At 33.5% G+C, this 20286-nt stretch overlaps 1 protein-coding gene across 2 annotated transcripts in view; it reads right to left on the reverse strand.

Annotated features, from left to right (window-relative positions):
* Nucleotides 1-20286, reverse strand: part of LRRIQ1 (leucine rich repeats and IQ motif containing 1) — a 119688-nt gene that overhangs the window by 52471 nt on the left and 46931 nt on the right. Inside the window, exons 18-21 of one of the 2 annotated variants that reach the window (XM_085304960.1) lie at nucleotides 3131-3220; nucleotides 2210-2331; nucleotides 1485-1580; nucleotides 1029-1114 (exon numbers count right to left, since the gene is read on the reverse strand). In XM_085304960.1, coding sequence (XP_085161086.1) covers nucleotides 1029-1114; nucleotides 1485-1580; nucleotides 2210-2331; nucleotides 3131-3220 — 394 coding nt within the window. Of the gene's footprint in view, nucleotides 1-1028; nucleotides 1115-1436; nucleotides 1581-2209; nucleotides 2332-3130; nucleotides 3221-20286 lie in introns of both variants that reach the window. The other variant, XM_085304959.1, reaches the window with a different exon arrangement.

Raw genomic sequence — 20286 nt, forward strand, 5'->3', positions numbered from 1 at the left:
ATATATAAATATAAAAATATATAAAAAATATACCAAAAGCCCACTTAACTTTCTCTGTAGGTGGAATCATTTTCCCTTTCCAGGAGCAAAATATATTTGAATATTTTCAGTGCTTCTTAATTCAGAAGAGGTTTACCAAGTTGTATAAAAGAAGAAAATTAACTGTAGTTGTGATAAAATCATAACGAATAAATCAACATTTAAAAAATTAAACATGAATACAGGTGCATTTTCCAAAGACCACTCATCATGATTATTACTTTACATTTAGATCCAATTCAACCAGTATTTAACATTCTTAAACATTTCGTACATGAACATGATTACACTAACATGTTTATTAACACATTACATTGACATTTGCATAAGCATATTGTATCAARAGCTGAGGATTCTAGGAAAGGTTAACTGACATAAGAAGGGTCTGAAAAGAAGCAAAAGACCGCTACAGGGAAGCTACTTAAGTATAATTTATTTTCTCAATGAATATTACATACAAAAAGTATGGTTCATATCATGTATCACATGACATTTTCAGAAAGAGTTCTTGCACAATTAATCAAATTTGATTTGTAGATAGGAGTTGCATAATGCATTTTTTTTATGAGCAAATTTTTAATTGTAGGAAATGGAAACAAAAACAACCTGAGTAAGTCAATCATTTTAACTTGATATTCCCCCAGCAAAAGAATATAAGAAGTACAAAATGCAGAAATATAAATTACATGTATACAAGTGGAGATATATGAATAAAAAGGAATAACATTCCCATTTACCATGTCTGTCAAATATTCCTTTCAGTATCCACCAGAACATTTTAAAATATCTGAATATATCATCACTGAAACAAATCTATCTTCTTATGGAGATTTAAGCAGTGAATTGTTTTTATTGAATTACACTCCTCCTTTATCCATATTAATGTTTAATTAACGTTATACAAGCAAACTTCAGAAAAGGAGACGTATTTTGAGATATAGGAATAGAACTATTGCATGTGATATAATCATTTTTATCTGTTCACTTACCTAAATTTTTATTACTAAATTTTTTGGGTTTCATTTTATGGGCCCTCTTCAGCATTAGCTGTGCAGTAGAAATATCTTTAAAACCCCTAAGGAAAGAGAGAGTTTACTATACACTTGACCTATATTATGTTACATCAACTGCATATTGCTGTATTTATGCACTTTTCAAAAAAGAATATAACTGTATAGAATTTCTTATGTAAGGTATTAAACATTCTGATTCTACCGATACTGGCAATGTGTATCTTAAAATTACTATACTGCAAATTATTGAGCTGATGTCTCAGACAGTTGTAAAAGTAATCACAATAWTTTTTACCCTGGTAGAAAACAAAGATTCTTCAAAGGTTTTTTTTTAAGTAAAGTGGAATTTTAACAAACAAGCTACAACAGACAATGATATTTTACCTATTCCTGGAAGTCACTATACAAGAAAAATAGATAAGCTTAACATACCATTCTTCGGAAATTTTTTCTTCTTTTTCTGACCAGAATGAAAATTTCTTTTTTTCTTTCAAGTCAGAGAGCTGTGCCATTGTTCCCTTCTCTGATCTGAAAACAAAGTATGTAACAGAGGTACTGAAAGGTAGGTAAATAAAGAAGGACTCGGGTTGACTGCTTTGCAGCCTTTGTTACTTTGCAAGTTGTTTGTGCCTTTTGAAGCTTGGAAATAATACAAAAAAGTCTATTTTAATACTCCAGGAAGGCTTTATCTTGGAGAGTAATAAAAGTCTGCCATCAATTTGAAATGTTTACATTTCAATTACTTGAAGCATATTTCAGTCCTTTCTCTCAAAAGGAATGCAGCTGTGTAAGAAATCCCTTTTAATTCTTATCTAGTCTTAGAAATCTCTATTTCAACATCTACATATTATGATATATGTGCAAAAGTATAAGTTTTGTGATGTATAGGCTCATACACACATACATAATATATATGTATATTTTCTTATATTCTTAATTCTGGCAGTTACTAAAAAAAACCAATTCATTGAATTCAGCACTTTAGTTTCAACAAGTGAATATATTTGAACTCCAGTAATAGCATAACAACCAATAGTTATAAAAACATCAGAAAACATCTCAGTTCCTCCTCCTTTTATTTTTTGTTATAGTCAAATGAACTAAATTTAATTTCATACACACATACATATAAATATACATATAATTTTTTTACTTACCTGCTCTGAAAGTGCATATTTTCTGGTGAGCATGAATGTGGTCTGTCATCACATTGCCAAGCTTCGTGTGGTGCTAATGGCAAACTAATTGAATGTTCACTAGAATTTGAAGGCCTAGAATACTTCTAAATAAGAGAAAGAAAAAAAATACAATTGATTATTCCTCCAAGTTTTCCACAAACCTTGCAAATAACTACTCAAAATCCTGAAATTATGCACATGGTTAACTGTTTGAGCATCATTGGGACTATACATATGTCCAGGAGTTAAAATGTGCAGGTAAAACAGAGGGTTTGCAGAGTCTATTCTCATGACAGAAGAGATTCTTAATAGTGCTATGYACATTACAGACCTTATCTTTAACTAAACAGGGCAAAAAGGTGGCCTTATTTATATCTATGAAGTCCCAATGGACTATATAGTTATAAGCATCCTTTCTTTTAATTGTAGGAAATAAAAAGTTTGTAATAGCACGCTTGTAACAAGGAGAAAAAAATTACTAAAACAAAAAGCAAAAACTTCAAAGTTTATCAAATAACTAGCAGACATTACAGTTCAATGACCTTTAGTTGTTCTGAAAATATTCAGCTGTTGTCATTCTATGTAGATTATAGTATTTTTAAAGCAATGTATCAACTAGCAATTTTTAATCCATTGCCAACTGTACAGATGAAGTATATCATCTTTTTTTTTGCTACTGTGAAGGAAAGTGTTGAAAGAAATCCAAAATAAAGAAAAATTTAAGCAAATGAAAGAAAATCTAAAAGAAAAATTGCATCTGGGGATGAGAAGGAAGTCCAAGACTTCTAAAAGTAATTGTGTTTTTCAAGTCAATAGATTGTAGTATTAATCACCCTAGAACAGCATATCATTAAGGAATAAACAGAGACTAAAGAGTAAGAAGTTTCTATAACATGTTACCTTTGGCCAGTCCAGCTGATTTGAGAGCAGGAGTGTTTTTGAAGGGAAACTGGTGGTATCTAGRGTTAGCCAGTCCTTCTCTAAAGCAGCCTGTAAGAATGAGTAAAGTCAACTGATAAAATCAGTTTAGTTTTGATAACTTTTACAAAGTCGCTTTTAAACTGTSTTACATACTGTATCAACTGTTTTCAAGTCATATGTCAGAAGTGCCACCTGCAGAGCAATCACATTCAAAACACCTTTGGAGATGAGGTGATGTATTGTTTTATTTAAAACTGTTCAAATCAACACATTTTAAAATGAGATGCATCACTCATTTCTCAAATTCTTGCAATTTTATTCTAATATTGTCAGTAAACCCAAGTCATAACAAAGACCATCAGACTCTGGAAGAATACAGTCCTAAGGTTCTGTAAGGCTACAGGAACATGAACAGCCTTGTTTGATGTTTTTTAAGAAGTCTGTATTTTCAATGCAGATTTAGGTGCCTGATTCTGTCAAATTTGCTTTTGTTAAATCAAACTTAACCGATGAATGGTCTTCATTGACATATAAAGTTAAAAAAACCTAAATGTACTTATTCCTCTAATTAATCAAATTTATTTTTTACATAAACAGAATTATTTACAAACTAAAATGATAACTTGGAATGAAAAGGGATGGCAGAATTAAGTGCTAAATGGTGTCTCTGGCACTTTAAGGCAGAATTCAAGTTTTCCAGAATTTTTCCTAAAAACAAAATTTAGATTATATTTCAAACTCAACCTGCACATAAATTAGTTTTCTTACACTTTCTTGAGCTTTTCCACCATATTTTATTTCAATATTTCAGGAAAGTGAGAGAACTACATGACTCTCATATAGTAAGTAACCACTTCTAAAGAATTTGGCCTCACTTGCAAAGGCTTCATTCAGGCTGTTCTTACTTCAGCAGTAAAGGGGTTCATTCTTTTGAAAATGACTAATATATAAAAGGAGATCATCTTCTCCTCATTCATATAATATTTCAGATTGTGCTAATTTCTAATTCAGAGAATCTGAGATAGTTAACCCAGCTTTGGATACCTCAAGATAGAATTACAGAAGTCCTTTATTGAGTAGCTTGCATAAACAGGACTTCRCACAACCTTAGGCTGATAAACAAGAAAGACCTTCCAGGCCTTCAAAATTGTGACAAACAAAAGGACTGTATTCTAGTTATTTTTAAAAAGTTACTTCAGGTACTGGTCACATAATTTTGTGACTCTAAAACTGCTCTTCTTTTTATGAGGTAATATGAATCAGTATTCTTCTCCTATTCTGACCTAGCTTTAYTGGATAATTTTTCAATATAATTTGAGTTTATTTCCAAGTCTTAAAAAAGATGTATTCTTACATCTTGAGTCCTTGTTTCTGAAATGCCTTGTTCTTGGATTACAAAATGTTTTGATTTTCCTTCCTTTATTAAAGTCCAGATAAATTCTATGCCCTTCTCCTTAATAGCTGATGTCTCTTTTACTGATCTTTCTGCTTTTGTTATTTCATCTCAAAATTAAAATATACAGAGCCATCCCTTTTATCTCCTCTCCCCTTTCAGATGGTTACATACATTTAAAAAAAATCTATATAAATAAACTGCAGAGGTATGCAACAAATAAAATGTATCATATTCTTTAACTGTTACACTTGTCTACTACCTACTAGCCTATCCCTCAGTAATTCATTCCCACACTAAAAATCATTAAATAATTTATTCAAACAACTTTATAAATAAATAGACATATTTTGCCATTGTTAAATAACAACCAAATAACCCCTTCCCCCAAAACTACTATTACACATGTAGATTATAACAACTCAAATCCTCAAGGCTATCAATTAAAAATGTGAGATAGGCATAATTCAGATATGGAAAAACTGACAAGTTCATATCTCAAAGAGATAAARCCATCACATATTCAAATTTTGCAGTTGCCTGGGCTCTATAAGCAGAATGCTCAAAGTGCATGACTGCAAACAATTCAGAAAGTTTGAGTAAAAACCACCAGTGAAATTAGACATCAGTTCTCCTTATCCACCTTGAATTTGCACTTCAATTTCACTATGCATATCATATTTACATTTTTTTGATTTTTTCACATTTATATAAAACAGCAAACTTCTTAATTATTTTTCTGCTTCCTTATTTGTAAAAGAATCAGTACAGCTGGGCATGAGGTAGAGTCTCCCTTTCTGTAGAGTTTAATTCATTTATAATTCAATTTTTATTTCAGGAAACTTCGTTTGTGTGGTACAATGAGTCCATGAATTATGTGAGTATTTACATGTCTTACATTAATAGTGAATAGGATCCAGGCTTGATTGTCAGATTTCAGGCCAAGCTTGCTTCCTAGCTGTTTGAGTTTTTTACCTCTATGACAAATTAGTTTGCTACAGAAATCAGTGTAATCATGAAACACAAAAGCTAATATTCCAAAGTTGTAGTTAATATTGAAGAATGAGAATCAATGAAGCATTATACAGGCTGAATCTTGCATTTCAATTAAGGTTCTTTGTTTTAAATATTCAAGTTGAAAGTTTTCTCACAAGTTATTCTTAGTCCAGTACTAGCCATTTATTTATTGGATAATCTCCGAAGTATTCTTATTTCTTTCATAGCCTATGGAATTTCTTGCAGTGGTTTGAATGGTGAAAAGAAAAATCAATGAAAATATAAAATGATGAATCAAAGTGATATACATGCAAGATCAAAAAGAAAACCAAAAACAAAAAAAAACCTTCCCCAAATGATTTATTGTTAAGATTATAAAACACATTTGGCATGCCTAGAAATGTATAGCATATTATAAAAATATACCACACTGTCGCTTTAGCCAAGAAAAATAAACACATAATTGATTTCCAAATGTATGCTCTTCCACTGTTTACCCCTAGAGATTTTGACAGTACTAAGTTCAAGAAACTTTTGTCCATATCTTTCCCATAAACACAGTCCTGAAATAGAACTAATGAAAAGTTTACAAAGAAACAGGTTTTGCCAATAACTAAGGTTAAAAATTAGGTCTATTTCTACTGAGATTATCCACTAACAGAAACAAATAAAATCTGAGATGAATTACAAAGCAAATAAAATGATAATGCTTGATTGTATGGTCTATGTAAACAGTTACGAACTCCTTTTATTCCACAGGACAGGAAGCAGTCATACTGAATATATGTTTATTTCTAAAGTCAAATTAAGGAATTGAYTTCACAAATACTGAGGTATATAAAATAACTTTACACATATGTGTAAATCACATTCAGTTGAATTAATATGTTAGTTCATTCAAAAGTAAGTCTTTTACCCTTCTGAATAGTCCATACTTTATCTCCAGTTTGTTTGAAAACAAAGAAAAACTGTATTGATTATTTTTAAAAATTTCAGTTTTTATAAGCATACAAAACAACCATATGACTATCTATTTTTTCTTAAAACTTTAAAGAAATGAATTCACTTTAACATCATATTTAAAAATGTTTTTAATAATTGGCCAGTTTCCAAGGTATTTTTATTTTGTTTAGTTTAGTTTTGTTTTTCTGGATGTTATGTCAGGTTTTATTTAGCTCCTCCTTAGGGCACACAAGACAATTTCCAAAACTAGTAAGAATACAGACCAGCAAATACAACAAAATTTTATTTCCATTAAATACAATAAAATTATCTCTGATATCATTCTTATAACAAAAATAAACTATGAATATATTTATTTTCTAAATTTTATTAATTTTTTTAATTTTATTAATTTTTTCTAAATTTATTAATTTTATTAATTATTTCTAAATAATACTATAATAATTTATAGTATTATTTAGCTATTTCTATTTATCCATAAGGACCAAGAACTTATCATGATTCACCATATATTCTTTACCTTCTGTGAGTCTCCTCCTACAATTTTTCTTCTCTTGTATGACTTTGTAGCTCATGAATGAACTTTAAAGGAGTAGGGAAAATTTTTCATGGCATGTTGTACGTAACTTTTTACATTTTGCCACTCCTTCTACTTCAAATATTTATTCTAGCCCTTCCTTCACAAAATGTAATGATTTTATAACATAAAACACATTAAACTTCTGTTGTCCAGGAAAAAGAATCTAATCCTACAGTCACCAAAGTCAAGGAGAACAGTTCTATTAGCTTTAATAGGGCCTGAAAGCACTACTGACATCCAGAGTTTTAGTGCAAAAGTTATTCATACAGTCTAATCTATGATCTTTTTGATGATCTGGATTACACTTTGGAGTCATATATCCTTTTATAACGATTATATATGCAAATTGGGCTGCTCTGAGTCATGTCTAAATCAAGAACAAAAAATAGTTTAACAGGACACAGTATGAAAACTTGCACCCAGTTTTAAAGCATTTCTACATGTAACCTTCGGAACTGTGAATAACATGGTATATAGGCCTTTTGTCTTAGCTCAAGGAGTCTCACAAGAGTATAATAAAAAACAAAGCAACACCCCAAATTATGCTGTGGTTACAAGAAAAGTAGGMGGTGCAAGAGGGCAGCATTAACAATACAGGCTTACCGAAAAGGCCAGCATTTCAAACAAAACAACTCTGTACCAGGTCAGACCAAATGTCTGTCTACATCAGTACCCTGTTTCCAAAAGAGTTCCTCAGCAGACGCTTACGAGAAGGGTGAAAGAAGCTGGACATGCAGAGGGCAATCCATCCCTTGCTATATTCTTTCAGACTCCGGAAATCAGTGGTTTAAAGAGTTTCCACAAACATCTAGGCAATAATCCTCCACTTAAAATAGTAATCTAACTTCTTATGACAAATATAACCATCCAGTGAGTGTGTATTTTGCAAGATCACCTCTATGCCAATCCAGACAGAAGGCAAATCATAAACATGTCTCGGAGTGCATAACTCTGAAGCAGCATAGATTAATTCAGAAAGGCCTCACTACAATCGATACATTGGGTGTCACAGGAGCTGGACCTACTCCAGCACTGAAACCATGGTGGACCTCAGAATCAAAAGGTGAACACATTCTCAGAAGGGGAAGTTGCTGTCTGCTGATGAACATATGTTGAAAGTCCTCCCCTGCGCCACAGAAGACTTAAGTCACTATACCGTGGCTAGTGCAACTTCAGCTCAAACAGTGCTTCTAGTTTTGGCGATTCCTGGTTTCATTTGTGCTCCGGTAGCCAAATTAAAAGGTGCCCCACAATTCCATCTTGTATTTTTTGCTTCTCAATCTAATTGGCCTCTGTTCTGGTTATTAAAAATATATAATTTGAAATGTTTCCTGTTTTTAAAATATACCTACTGAATTCTGAGTTAAATTTCTGTGAAGACTAGAATATACTTGATACTGAGAATATCTCGAGAGTCCCTGATTATCATACTTAAATTAAATATTGATTTAATATATTGGGAAAATTAATTTTTAAAATTTGATAGATTTGTGGAACTCCATTTTTAAAATTAATGAGGACTAAGTCTTTACATCTTTCTTTTCTTCTTTCATTCCCTCAACTCATTTGCTGTTTACAGCACAGCAAACATTTAGCTAGAATATCTGTTCTCTTGCTATTCACGTGGCATTTTTATTTACATGTTGTTTTAAGATAAAATGGGAAAAATTCTCAACAGAATATAAACAAGTAAAAGAAAATGAATGTCTGAAACTCCTTCTGAACTCAGAGTCACAGCTGGCCTCTGGGAATGAAAACAGGCTATGAAGAATGGAAGGGGAAAAAAAGAAAGTATAACTTTATTTTTAAAACTCTTTCCACTTTATAGTTTCGCAGAAATAGAGTGGAATTCTTTGCTTTTCAAAAAGATTCCTCTCTAGTCCTCTTGTCTGGTTATTTTTAACTTATTTCTTTGGACTTCTGTTTCCTCCATGCAGCCATTCATGTCATTCTCAATCTTTTACACCATCACTACAGACCGGCCTTTTTCCAACTATATTTTACAAACCTCTTGTCTTCCCTATATTCATACTAGTTTTCAATAAAAATACATAAATAAATACAGTAAAACACTCAGAATGAATCTCTCCATCAGTTTTTGCTATAAAATACAAGTTTAAATAAAATTTTTTGCAGTGGTAATGTCTTTGCTTCCTACTTTCTAGAAATGTATATATGAATAATGCAGTTCAAAAAGTCTACACCTAGACAAAAAGTCTAGAAAAAAAACAAAAAAATCAAAACAAGAAGACAAATTATAAACAGTACTTTAATCTAAAGTACAATACTCCACAGAATTGTTAGAATCACTACTTCCAATAGTCTGGAAATCTTTTTATGCAATACATGCCAAATGAGGAAGAACTACTTTTCCTTGTATTAGACACCCTGTAGGTAAGATTATTGGTTTTTTGGGGTGGAGGTTGAGGAGGAGTTGGGGTGATCATGAAGAAAGGATTACATGCTGAAGGCTAACCCTGGAGCTAGTCACAGTAGAAAAGGGCATATCAGAGAAAACTATGCTGCATTTTCCTTTGTCTAGCAGAAAGCTGTWACTTTCTCCCTTCATTTCTGGCAAACATCTTTCATTCTGTGGTGTCTTTTGTTCAAATGCTATGCTATTCCAGGAAAACCTGTTCTATTACTTTTTAAACTAAACATTTTTTTTCCTCTCTTTTTTTCTGCCAAGGCAGTATTCTTTGCTAGAAATTTCAGAAGTATAAGTAAATTTTGAAAAACTTGTTAGGAAATCATGGAGTTTTAGATCTCGTAACCGATATAGAAAGATTAAATCATTTTCTCTGTTCATTTATATAGTGTTGATAGATTGTGATTGAAAATTGCTTTTGAAATTAGAGATCTGAATATTTCTGTGCATCTAATGGTTTCTTTCATCCCAGTTGTTTTAGGAAACATATTACTGCATGGGCTAGTTTTCTTGACAAACTTGAGTTCATGTGCACAGTTTAGCTTAAAACTAGTTAAGTTGAATATCAAATCAGAGTCAGACTTTCTAGAAAAATTCCAAAGTTGAGGTAATATCAAATATGAACATCCCTGATTAAATCATCCCTTTGTTGCATTATTTTCCCATTTCCAGTATAACTCAATCCCAGTCAGAGATCTGGCATCTTAAAACTAGAGCAAATGAATTGATCTGACTCATCTTTCAAAAAAAAAAAAAAAAACTTTTTCAATTGGGCAGTTAAATTGATATATTTTATATACAGAATGGATCTCTGAATTGCAGCCTCTAGGAAAAATATTTTTGCCTGGATTTGTCTTTCATGTATATTTTATGTTGTGCAGATAAATAGGGTAGCATCCTAATAAAGGTTATTTTAACCTTTGGCAATGGTTCTTTTTCAACCCTGTCATTATATAGGTTCAGAGAATTAGGAAGAAAAGCTGGGCATAGATGCATTCTTTTGACTGTCAAAACCAAACAATGCTGCAAGCCAAAAAAAAAAAAAAAANAAAAAAAAAAAGTAAAGAATATTATCTGGATTCCAAAGAAACATCACAGTAATAAATTGACCCCAAGAGATTTTAAAGACATAAGAAAGCTGGTTAATTATTAGAGTACATTCTTGCAGGAAAGTTAAAGCTAGAGGACAAGCATATTTGTTGGTTGTCAGTGCAACCTTATAAATGGGCAATTACTGAAAAGTCACAATATTCTCTTCAGAAAAATATTTAGCAGAATTTTACTGCTAAATGTCTTCTCCAAATGTCATTTTTTCCAAAATGTTTAATAAGCCCAATTACCTTTTTACTCAAATGTGTATATATACACACATAAGTATATATACACACATACAAAATATATATGCGTATATATGTGTGCATATATACACATATAAGACATATACATGTACAGAAATATGTATGATTTATCTAAACATATATATGACTAAAACTGTAAAATAGTGAATTTGGAAGTATACAAAAGTAAAGGAATAGAATAAMGAAAAACAGTGATTCTAAAGGTTTTCTTTCACAAAAGCTTGAGTGTATTCACATACTTAACTTTCTGTATGTCTAGATCTTATTGTAGTCCTCTAAAGCCATTCATGACCTATATATTGCTTTTCTAAACATATGTTTTCTTCCTTAAGCCCAATAATGTTTAAAGGACGTACAAAGAGTCAGGAGCTAATGTCTACATTTTGTTTAGAATACAAAGTATAGATAAGTAAAGGACTAACCTCAGTTTTGAAATTTAGACATGGTTAAAGTAAGCATTAGAAAAGCTTGGATGCTTCAAACATCTAACTTTTCTACCTCCACCCACCTTCAGCAAACCTTAGGCACCTTCTGGCACCTTTAGGAYGCCCCTGAAGGCTGATGGCTTCCCCCATGAAAATGCCCCAAATCTTCAGGTCTTCTCTTCTCTGATTCTGCCATACTACATAAACTTCAACTTTGCCTATGGACTTCAGCTGGTATGTCCCTACAACCCTTTTGCTAAGTCTTTCTACCTTTGTAAAAACAAACAGCTAAACAATAAAYGCCTACAAAAGGTAATGAATTAAAAAAGCCTAAACCAGGCAACTCTCTCACTCCTTAAATATTATATTTTCAAATAATATACATTTTCTAAGAAAGATAACTCAATATATTCTTTCATCTTTTAAGAAGGAGTACTAAAAATACGATAATAAAATATAGACTAGTCACAAGTTTACAGTCACCCAACTTTTAAAATGTTTCAAAGTTCATGTGACATGAGATCGTATTTGATTTAATTTCAGGATGACTTTCTTTTTGTTTACAAATGTCTATTTCAGAAATGAAGATAAAATGAGAAAGTATTTGAAAGTTGAAGAGTAGAAAAGGAGTAGAAAAGAATTAAGTTTTAAGCATATGTTTTTGAAACTGATAAAAATCTCTAATTACATTAAAATGCTTAATTCTAAAGATTATCGTAATTATCTGTCAACTTAACTTACACTGTCCACTTTCTCTAGTCATGGCTCTTCTCTTTGAAGAAATACATAAATGAATCTATAAGTTTTAATTTGTTGATTCTTATCTGAAGCCTTGATTCCTTWAATCTTTTAGGATCTGCACTGCACAATCTGCTATTTTCTGGGAAATTTAAGAGCCTCAGTAGCTGGTTCTTCACAATGTTTTCCTGTCGGAAACTCAGATTTGTGCAATGATCAATAACTATTGCCATTTGCACATCAAAATAAATTTTTAAATTATTTTCCATAGAAATGAAATGATGAGGTGAGAACCAGAAGGTGGTTTTATCAGTAGCATTTAGGATTCCTTAGCTTGGTCTATTCAATGACAAGCTACATAAAAACTAGATTAAAAAAAAAAAACTTTAGGTTTATGTGAAATGCTTAATTCTGAAAGAGAAGAGCCCTTCAGGGAAAGAGATTTTTCTTTCTCGATTCTATTTTGAAAGAACTGATCTCTTCTTTGAATCATGACTATGCTAATTATTAATGTCCTTTTAAAACAATGAACTAATCATAAAAGCAATTCCTCCTCACATTTAGAATTACAGAATCCTAATTTTGGTTGGGAGGCACCTCCAGAGGTCATTAATGCAAACCCCTGCTGAAAACATGTCTATTTAGATCAGGTTGCTCTGGGCCTTGTCCAGTCAAGTCTTAAACACCTCCAAGGACAGAGATTCCACAGTCCCTGTGGGCAGTCTGTTCCCGTACTTAACCRCTTTCATGATGATTTTTTCCCTAATATCCAGTTGGAATTTCCCATTTTCAAACCTGTGCCCATTTTTTTTGTCCTATGCACCTCCAAGAAAAGACTACCTTCATATCCTCTGTCTTATCAAGTAGTTTTAGATAGCAACCAGGTCTCCTTGTAGCCTTTTCTTCCCCAAACTGAACAGGCCCATCTCTCTCACCCTCTTCTCCTACCACATGTTCTCCAGTTCCTTGATCATATTAGTGGCCCTCCACTGGCTTCACTCAAGTAATCTAATTCTTGCACTTMGGAGCCCAAATCTGGACACACTACTCCAAATGAAATACTATAAATATTGAACAAAGGGGAAGCATTGCTTTCTTGAACCTACTGGCCATTTTCTTACCAATGCAGGCCAGGATGTTGTTGGCYTTCTTTGCTGCAAGGGCACACTGCTGAYTCRTGTTTAACTTGTGACTCCAGATCCTTTTCTGTGGAGCTGCTTCCTAGACAAGTCAGCCCTCAGCGTACAGTGCTGAATGGGGTTACTCCATCCCAGATACTGGACTTTGCACTTGCATCTTGTTGAACATCAGGAGGGTTCATTCTCCAGCCTATCCAAGTTTCTCTGAAGRGCATCTCTGCCCTTCAGCATTTTGACTACTGCACCCAGTTTGGTGTCATCTGCAAACTTGCTGAGTGCACTCTCATCTATCAAYCAGGTTTTTAATACTGACATTAACTGCTTTGGTCTTAGTACTGATCCCTTAGAGACCCCATTAATTACTATCCACTGGCTAGATTTTGCACCACTGATCACAACTCTTTGAACCTGGCAGTCAAGTCAATTTTTCATCCATCTTACTGTCTACTTATTCAGCCCATARATCACCAATTCTTCATAAGAAAACTGGGAAACTGTGTCTAAAGCCTATCTAAAATCAAGGTATACAACATCCACTGCCCTCCCCTTGTTCACAGCATAGTCACCTTGTCATAGAAAGCAATGAAGTTGATCATGTTTGATTTGCCCTTGGTAAACCCATGCTAGCTGCTCACAGTCGTTTTCTTATYTTTCACATATTTAGAAATGGCTTCTAAGAGGATTTGCTCTATAATCTTCCCTGGGTTTGAGKTCACGATGTCTGTAGCTCCCTGGATCTTCCTTATTGCCCTCCTTGAAGATGGGTGTGATGTCTGCCCTTTTCCAGTTTTCAGGAACTTCCTCTGACTGTCATCACCTTTCAAAATTTTTCAAAATGTGRCAGTGACTTCAAAATGACATAAGCCAACTCTTTTAACACCCTTGGGTGCAACCCATCTGTGCCCTTGGACTTGTGTATGTCTAAGTGGGTTAAGTTATGTCGTGGCTGGATAATATCCTCTATGTTTTAAACTGAAAGAACTYCAAGCTACAGGCAATAAAATATATGGATCCACACGTGGAGGAAAGAGGAGGCTGACATCTCACTTTCCTCTTTGATTCCTTCACAAGTATTGATATTTAAGTCAATTACAATATTGCCTACATCAATGTCCTCTTCCCAAAGAGCTCACATCCTTGGAACAAAGTCTAATAATTTTAATAAGAGCATGACCCAACACTCTTAAAACTTTAGAAACACTGTTGTACATGCCCTTAAAGTTATGTCCTGTTACAGATTACTCAGGCCCCATATTACCTCATCTCATATATAAAGATATATTGGACATGATAAACTTACTTAAGAGTGCAGATTACAATGAAGATTGTAATCTTCATTGATGATGCCAGATGAAGATTACAYGGGAATTCTGAGAACTGAGGGTAGACTACTGGTTGAAGGAGATTAATGGCATTGTATCTTTGTATTTCAGTTTTATAAAAGCTAAAAACATGGCAACAGATAGAATTGAAAAAATAGCAGCTCCATAACACAGTGTTTCTTTTCTTTGACATACCAAAATTCTAAGAAGAAAATGACAGAAAATGGAGGGGAAATATCAAAACATTCATGTCAATCATCCAGAAAGCAATCAATGGACAAGTCAGGTAAGGAGAGTTCCTGAAATTTATAAACAGACATTACTAAAACCTTTTTAAATGGAAATCAGTGTAGATGCATATGCTAAATAACGAACTTTARCTAGATTACAAAGAAAGCTATACTTACACTAAAATGTCAGTTTTAGCTTGAAAAAAAATAAAGAATGTAGGGAAGTTATATTCAACAAATTTGGAATTGCTAGCTCAGCTTTCACAAGACTCCAGATGCTGAGAAGAAGAAATGAAAGATCTATTACTACTTCCACTTACAATGACACATTTTGCTGTTACCAATACTTTCCTATGTGACTAATCAGTGYAAAACTGCACAGGAGCAAAGATTTCTTTTCATTTTTATACATTGTTCCTGTGCTTGGCCTGTTTATTCAATTTAGATGYTTGACATTGTCTTTAGAGAAATAAGACTGAGAAGCATAATTAATTAATGACATTACAGAACTTTGATATAGCTAAAGATAAGTTAGAAGAATACTGTATCGTTTGGCTAAATGCAGATTCCAAATGGTATCTTTAGTGTCATGCATTATTAGTTGGCTTTCCTCTGTGAAGTATTTGAATCTGGCCACTTGACCAAGAGGTAGATAGAGCAAAAAAGCTGTGCAAATAGTTCCTATTGAAACATTAAAAACACTTCAGCTGGCATTACATAACTGAGATTATGGTGGAAGGCCAGAAAACAACCAGAGYACATCCTACACAAGCTGTGAAGGAACTGAGGTGTGAACAATGACCATAACCTCCAACATTTGGGTTTCTGTTTTATCACACAGTGACTCTGTAACAAACTACTTCCAAGGCTGCAGTATCTATCTACTTGATAACTAGAAAACAAGATTTCAACATTTTAGATAAACATAATTGCTGAAGAAGCTGGAAAAAAATGCTTTATGTCTCAAATGAGGTCACAGACCTAAAAATAACGTGACATTCATTAACCTGGTAGCTGAAAAAGCAAAATCATATTATGAGACTGTTGGTACACATCCATACACATAAAGTTTCAATATGTTCCTTAGGATAGGGTTTTTCTTTTCCTATTTCAAAGAGGAGGATGGATAGGACGAAATTTTCCTCATACATTTTTTTTGTTTTGCCACAACACTGCAACTTCAGAAATAAATTTAATTAAAAAAAGATATTATTTGCAACATAAAACACAGAAAAGCTTAATCCTAATCTGACATTTATAAGCAATTACAACAGTTAGACATGCCCCAAAGTGTCAAGATACAAGAAATGTTATGGAGACCTTCTAATCCATAGGCTACACTTATTTCCTGACATTAGAAAGAAAACATCAATCACTGTCACAAGCCCGCAATCAAAAGTTCACAGGCTGAGAGAAASTACATCTGAAAAGATTATCTGAAAAAAATCAAAACATATTGCACATATCCAATGTGAACATGTGATAAGACTGCTGAAGATGAGATATATATAAAAAAGTTGCTCAATGTGCTGTTTATTTTCAAGGGTTACTAAATATGAGCTAGCTTCTATCAAAAAAAAAAAAAAAAGAGTAAGAGAATAGACTCCTAGGACAAATCAGAGTGGGGCAAAAGTTCTGAGCCATAAATATACAGAGACATCTCAAYGTATTTCAGAGACTGATTTGTTACCTTTTCCTGAAAAAATATATAAATCTACTTCAGCTCATCTCAAACCCAGCTGACTGGGAACCATGTACTTGAAAGGATCTCTAAGCATGTAGATTGCCTAAGACAAGAAACTGTGATACGAGTCTGCATGTAAAGGTATCTATGTACATACAGAACTCGGACGACTGCTACACAGCTGCTATGGGAAGGCCAGCAAAAAACCAGGAATGGCCTAGTGTAAATAACTCAAAATGTCAGAAATTTCAAAAGCTGTCAAAGAGACTAGAATGAAAAAATTCTAAAAAATCAATCTTGGAAGAACTACTCTTTCTCTCAGAGCAACTGATTATCTCTCTTGATTAAGGAAGCTATGATGGATTTCTTTTTAGTTTGATTGCAATTTACATAGTCACATTATTTAAAGGGCACGACCAGATAGCAAAAAGAAGGCCATAGTTTGTTTTGTCCTTACTGCTGCACATTGATACAAATTTGAGTTCTCTGGAGAGAAGATTTTACCCTCTTTAGAAACAGCTTTCAAGGAGGCAGGATAAGTTCATCAGAGAGAGTGAGAGATCTCAGCAAGGGGGATTAGTGCACAGCAGAGAATGTTGGGAAGAGCAGAGACTAGAGAAACAGCCAGCTTCCAGCTGATAAAAATGACTGAACGACTTCCCCTATGGACTCAGCAAATTTACTGAAATTCAGAAGTCACTAAATTGTTAAGTAAAAGGTCATATTGCAAGGTCAAAGTTTACAAACTCCTTATTTCTGCTTTGTCTCACTTTGATCTTTCTCTGTTTTAAAGCATATTCTGTTCTACTTTATATTCTCATAAAAGCTAACTCTGAAATGTAAAAAAAGTGTTGTGGATTTTTTTTTTTTTGAGCTATTTCCTTTTAAAAAGCTGCAAGCAGGCTCAAAACACTGGTTAATCTGGTTATGAAGAAATAACTCCCAGAGTATGACCTACTAAAGATCTGAGCAAGATGACAAACCCTGTAATGGATTTACACTCAAAGCCACTACAGTGATGTCTGCGAGATGAGTGCCTGTCTACATCACAGGTATGCTAATGTGGAGTGCCTCAGGTAAGCACTGAAAGAAGTTGTTAAAATTCACAGCAAGCACAATGCCCACTTTGGGCTTTACCAGGTACCATTTTCCTGAGTATCTTCTACTTTCTCTATAATTGCTTCATTTGGTAAACATAGAGTTATATGTCAAACACTATGAATTTTATTTTAGAAAATGACAAGCCAAAAGTTAGGAGGCCTGATGGGTGATCTACTTTGTAAAAGTCTTGAAGCTTGTATCTGTCTAAACTATTGTGAACTTTTCTAAACTGATTTAAACTAAATGCAGAAAGTTTGATTTTGAAACTTATTTTCTCTGTCATATAAACATCAGCATTGGTATGTATCTTGACAATTGACACAATAATTTATTCTTTGTCTATTATTCTAAGTAGAAAATTGTCTTAAAATTATCCTAGGTTCAGTTTAGTGTCATTGGTTCATTTATTTTACATTTGATGCATGCTTTATTCTCATCATGAAAATGCAAATACTAATGGTTACATGGAAGAGAAAGTAAGTGCTGTGTCAGGCAAATGTCTTATCAGCTTTTGTCCACCAGAGGTAAAGTGAGCTCTGCCTTGTAGATCATTTGCTACATGGATAGACTGCTGATGAAAGGGTGTCTTAAGATCAGCCTTCTGGAGCATAGATGCTGGAATTCTCCAAAGTCCACATGAAAGACATAAAATGAATGTGAATACCAAGCTCATACGTTCTGAGACATCTGTTGGCCAGACATTTCATCTCATCTGGGATAGCCTGTTAGACATTTTATGATACAACAGACAAAACACTACTGCCATCAATTGCCTTTGAATGCCTTGGCAATGTATGGAACCTGATGTGAACACAAGGAGATATCAGTATATTGTTCAGGTTAAACGACTACTATTCCAACTATTTCAAGCTAGCTAAAGACGTTTCCTCCAGCTTAATCATATACAATCCATTTTTCACACGATATGGTGGCAGAGATTTGTACAAATAATATATCACTGCTCAACTTGCACAAAAAGGAGTAAACAGAAAATCTTTGGAAAAGACTACAGTTTTTCCCATGGCATTTCACAGTCTCACATTCCACAAAGCACTGGGCTTACTGAGGTTATAATGAAGATATTGAAGTTATTTAATGAAGTCTGTTTCCTAATGCAATGTATTATTGACTTATTGCACTGTGATATTTGCAAATAGTTTTAATAGACACCAAGACACTAGTGATTTTGTGAAATGTTAGATAATACTGAATGGAATCATAATGACTGAATCTTGTATAATATTGGTATAAAAATCACAGTGACATTACAAAACAGTGTACTATTCCAAACTTTTGTACAAGATTTTGTAGGTTTGTGTAGGTTTGACATAAGGAAAGATTTTTCTGCRGTTCTGTCTCACTTCACTCATGCTATCAGCAGTGAAATCTGCAGTTCAAAATGGCGTCCAGATCTCCTCTTCCTTCACACCCCAGCATATGGGACCTCTTAGATCAGCAACATGTACTCCTCCCTACGCACTTGTCTGAGGCCCAGCAGACAGCCACTGATATCATGTGTCACTATTTGGCTCTGCTTCAGTACTTGACGATAAAACACTGAGGCCAGAAAGGAGCAGAGAGGGAAGTACAGATTCCTCCAAGTTTTTCCTGCTCGTCTCTGCTAAAGTAGAAAGTCTGTGCAATTTGGTATTGGCCAGGTCCCGGGAAGGAAGCAGGTAAAGACACACAGAACCAGGCAACCTAGTGCTGAGGGTGGCTGCTCTGGCTGAGCTGAGTTAGGCTGACCAGAACATAAACCAAGAATCATGGAAACTGTAAGAGTATTAATATCAGTTTGCAATAAGTGTTTTTTTAGTATTGCATGTATTTAATAACATGATATGACTGTGTCACCAATCACTACCAATCACACTCTAGTTCCAGTAGGCCCATCACAGTATATTTCTCATAATCATACTCTTCAGCAAAGTCATGATATATGCTTGAAATAACAAAAAAAGAAAAATTATGACAAACATCACAGAGTATGAGAAATCTCTGAATTCCAGTTATAGTCATCAATCTTTACTACAGAAATGCTCAATCATTGAATGAACTATCCTTCTCTGAGCCTGTACATTGTAAACTTATCACATACGCTATGCAGAAAGTAGATATTCTTAAATTTTTCTTTACAGGAAGCTAAAGGTTTGACTTCAGTTCCCAGTTCAACCTTTGAGCCTTTTGTTCCAGTCACAATGTCATTTCACGGTTCTCCTATTGCGATCTGAACCAAAGAACTTTCTCTGAGAAACAATCCCCAGAAACAGGTTTTACTTCCCTCAAAATTGGTGTGACAAAATGGAAAAGATTTGTGGTAACACCAGAGGGTGCTATGGTGCAAGCCTCTCTGAAATGACCTGGTGTTTTGCCTGCTCTGTCATCCTCTTCTCCCTGGTCTCAGGACCACTTGTCCAAATGCAATTGTCTTGCTGGAACAAAACTGCTCAGGTAGTTTACAGTTAAGTAATTAAAAATGTATAGGATTATTAGGGCAGGACAGAGAGAAAAAAAGCATGGTCCAGTTGAACTGCAGTATAGGAGATTCTGGCCCATTGTTGAATAATTCAAAACAGGGTATTTTCCTTCTTTAATACATACAGATACTTCCTTCCTATGTGAAGAAACAAATTCTTCAACTTTCTGCTTTTGATTATTTTAGAAAGAAGCYAGGGATCACAGAACATCAACTAATGAGATTGTTCTTTATTATATATATTTTTAAATTAAAAAAAAAATTCTAAAATTTAAGCCAGATYTGTGCATTTATACACACAC

The sequence above is a fragment of the Rhea americana genome, unplaced genomic scaffold (genome assembly GCF_003343005.1).
Source record: "Rhea americana isolate MKP2758 unplaced genomic scaffold, rheAme1 scaffold_214, whole genome shotgun sequence".
In the NCBI taxonomy this organism is placed as follows: Eukaryota; Metazoa; Chordata; class Aves; order Rheiformes; family Rheidae; genus Rhea; species Rhea americana.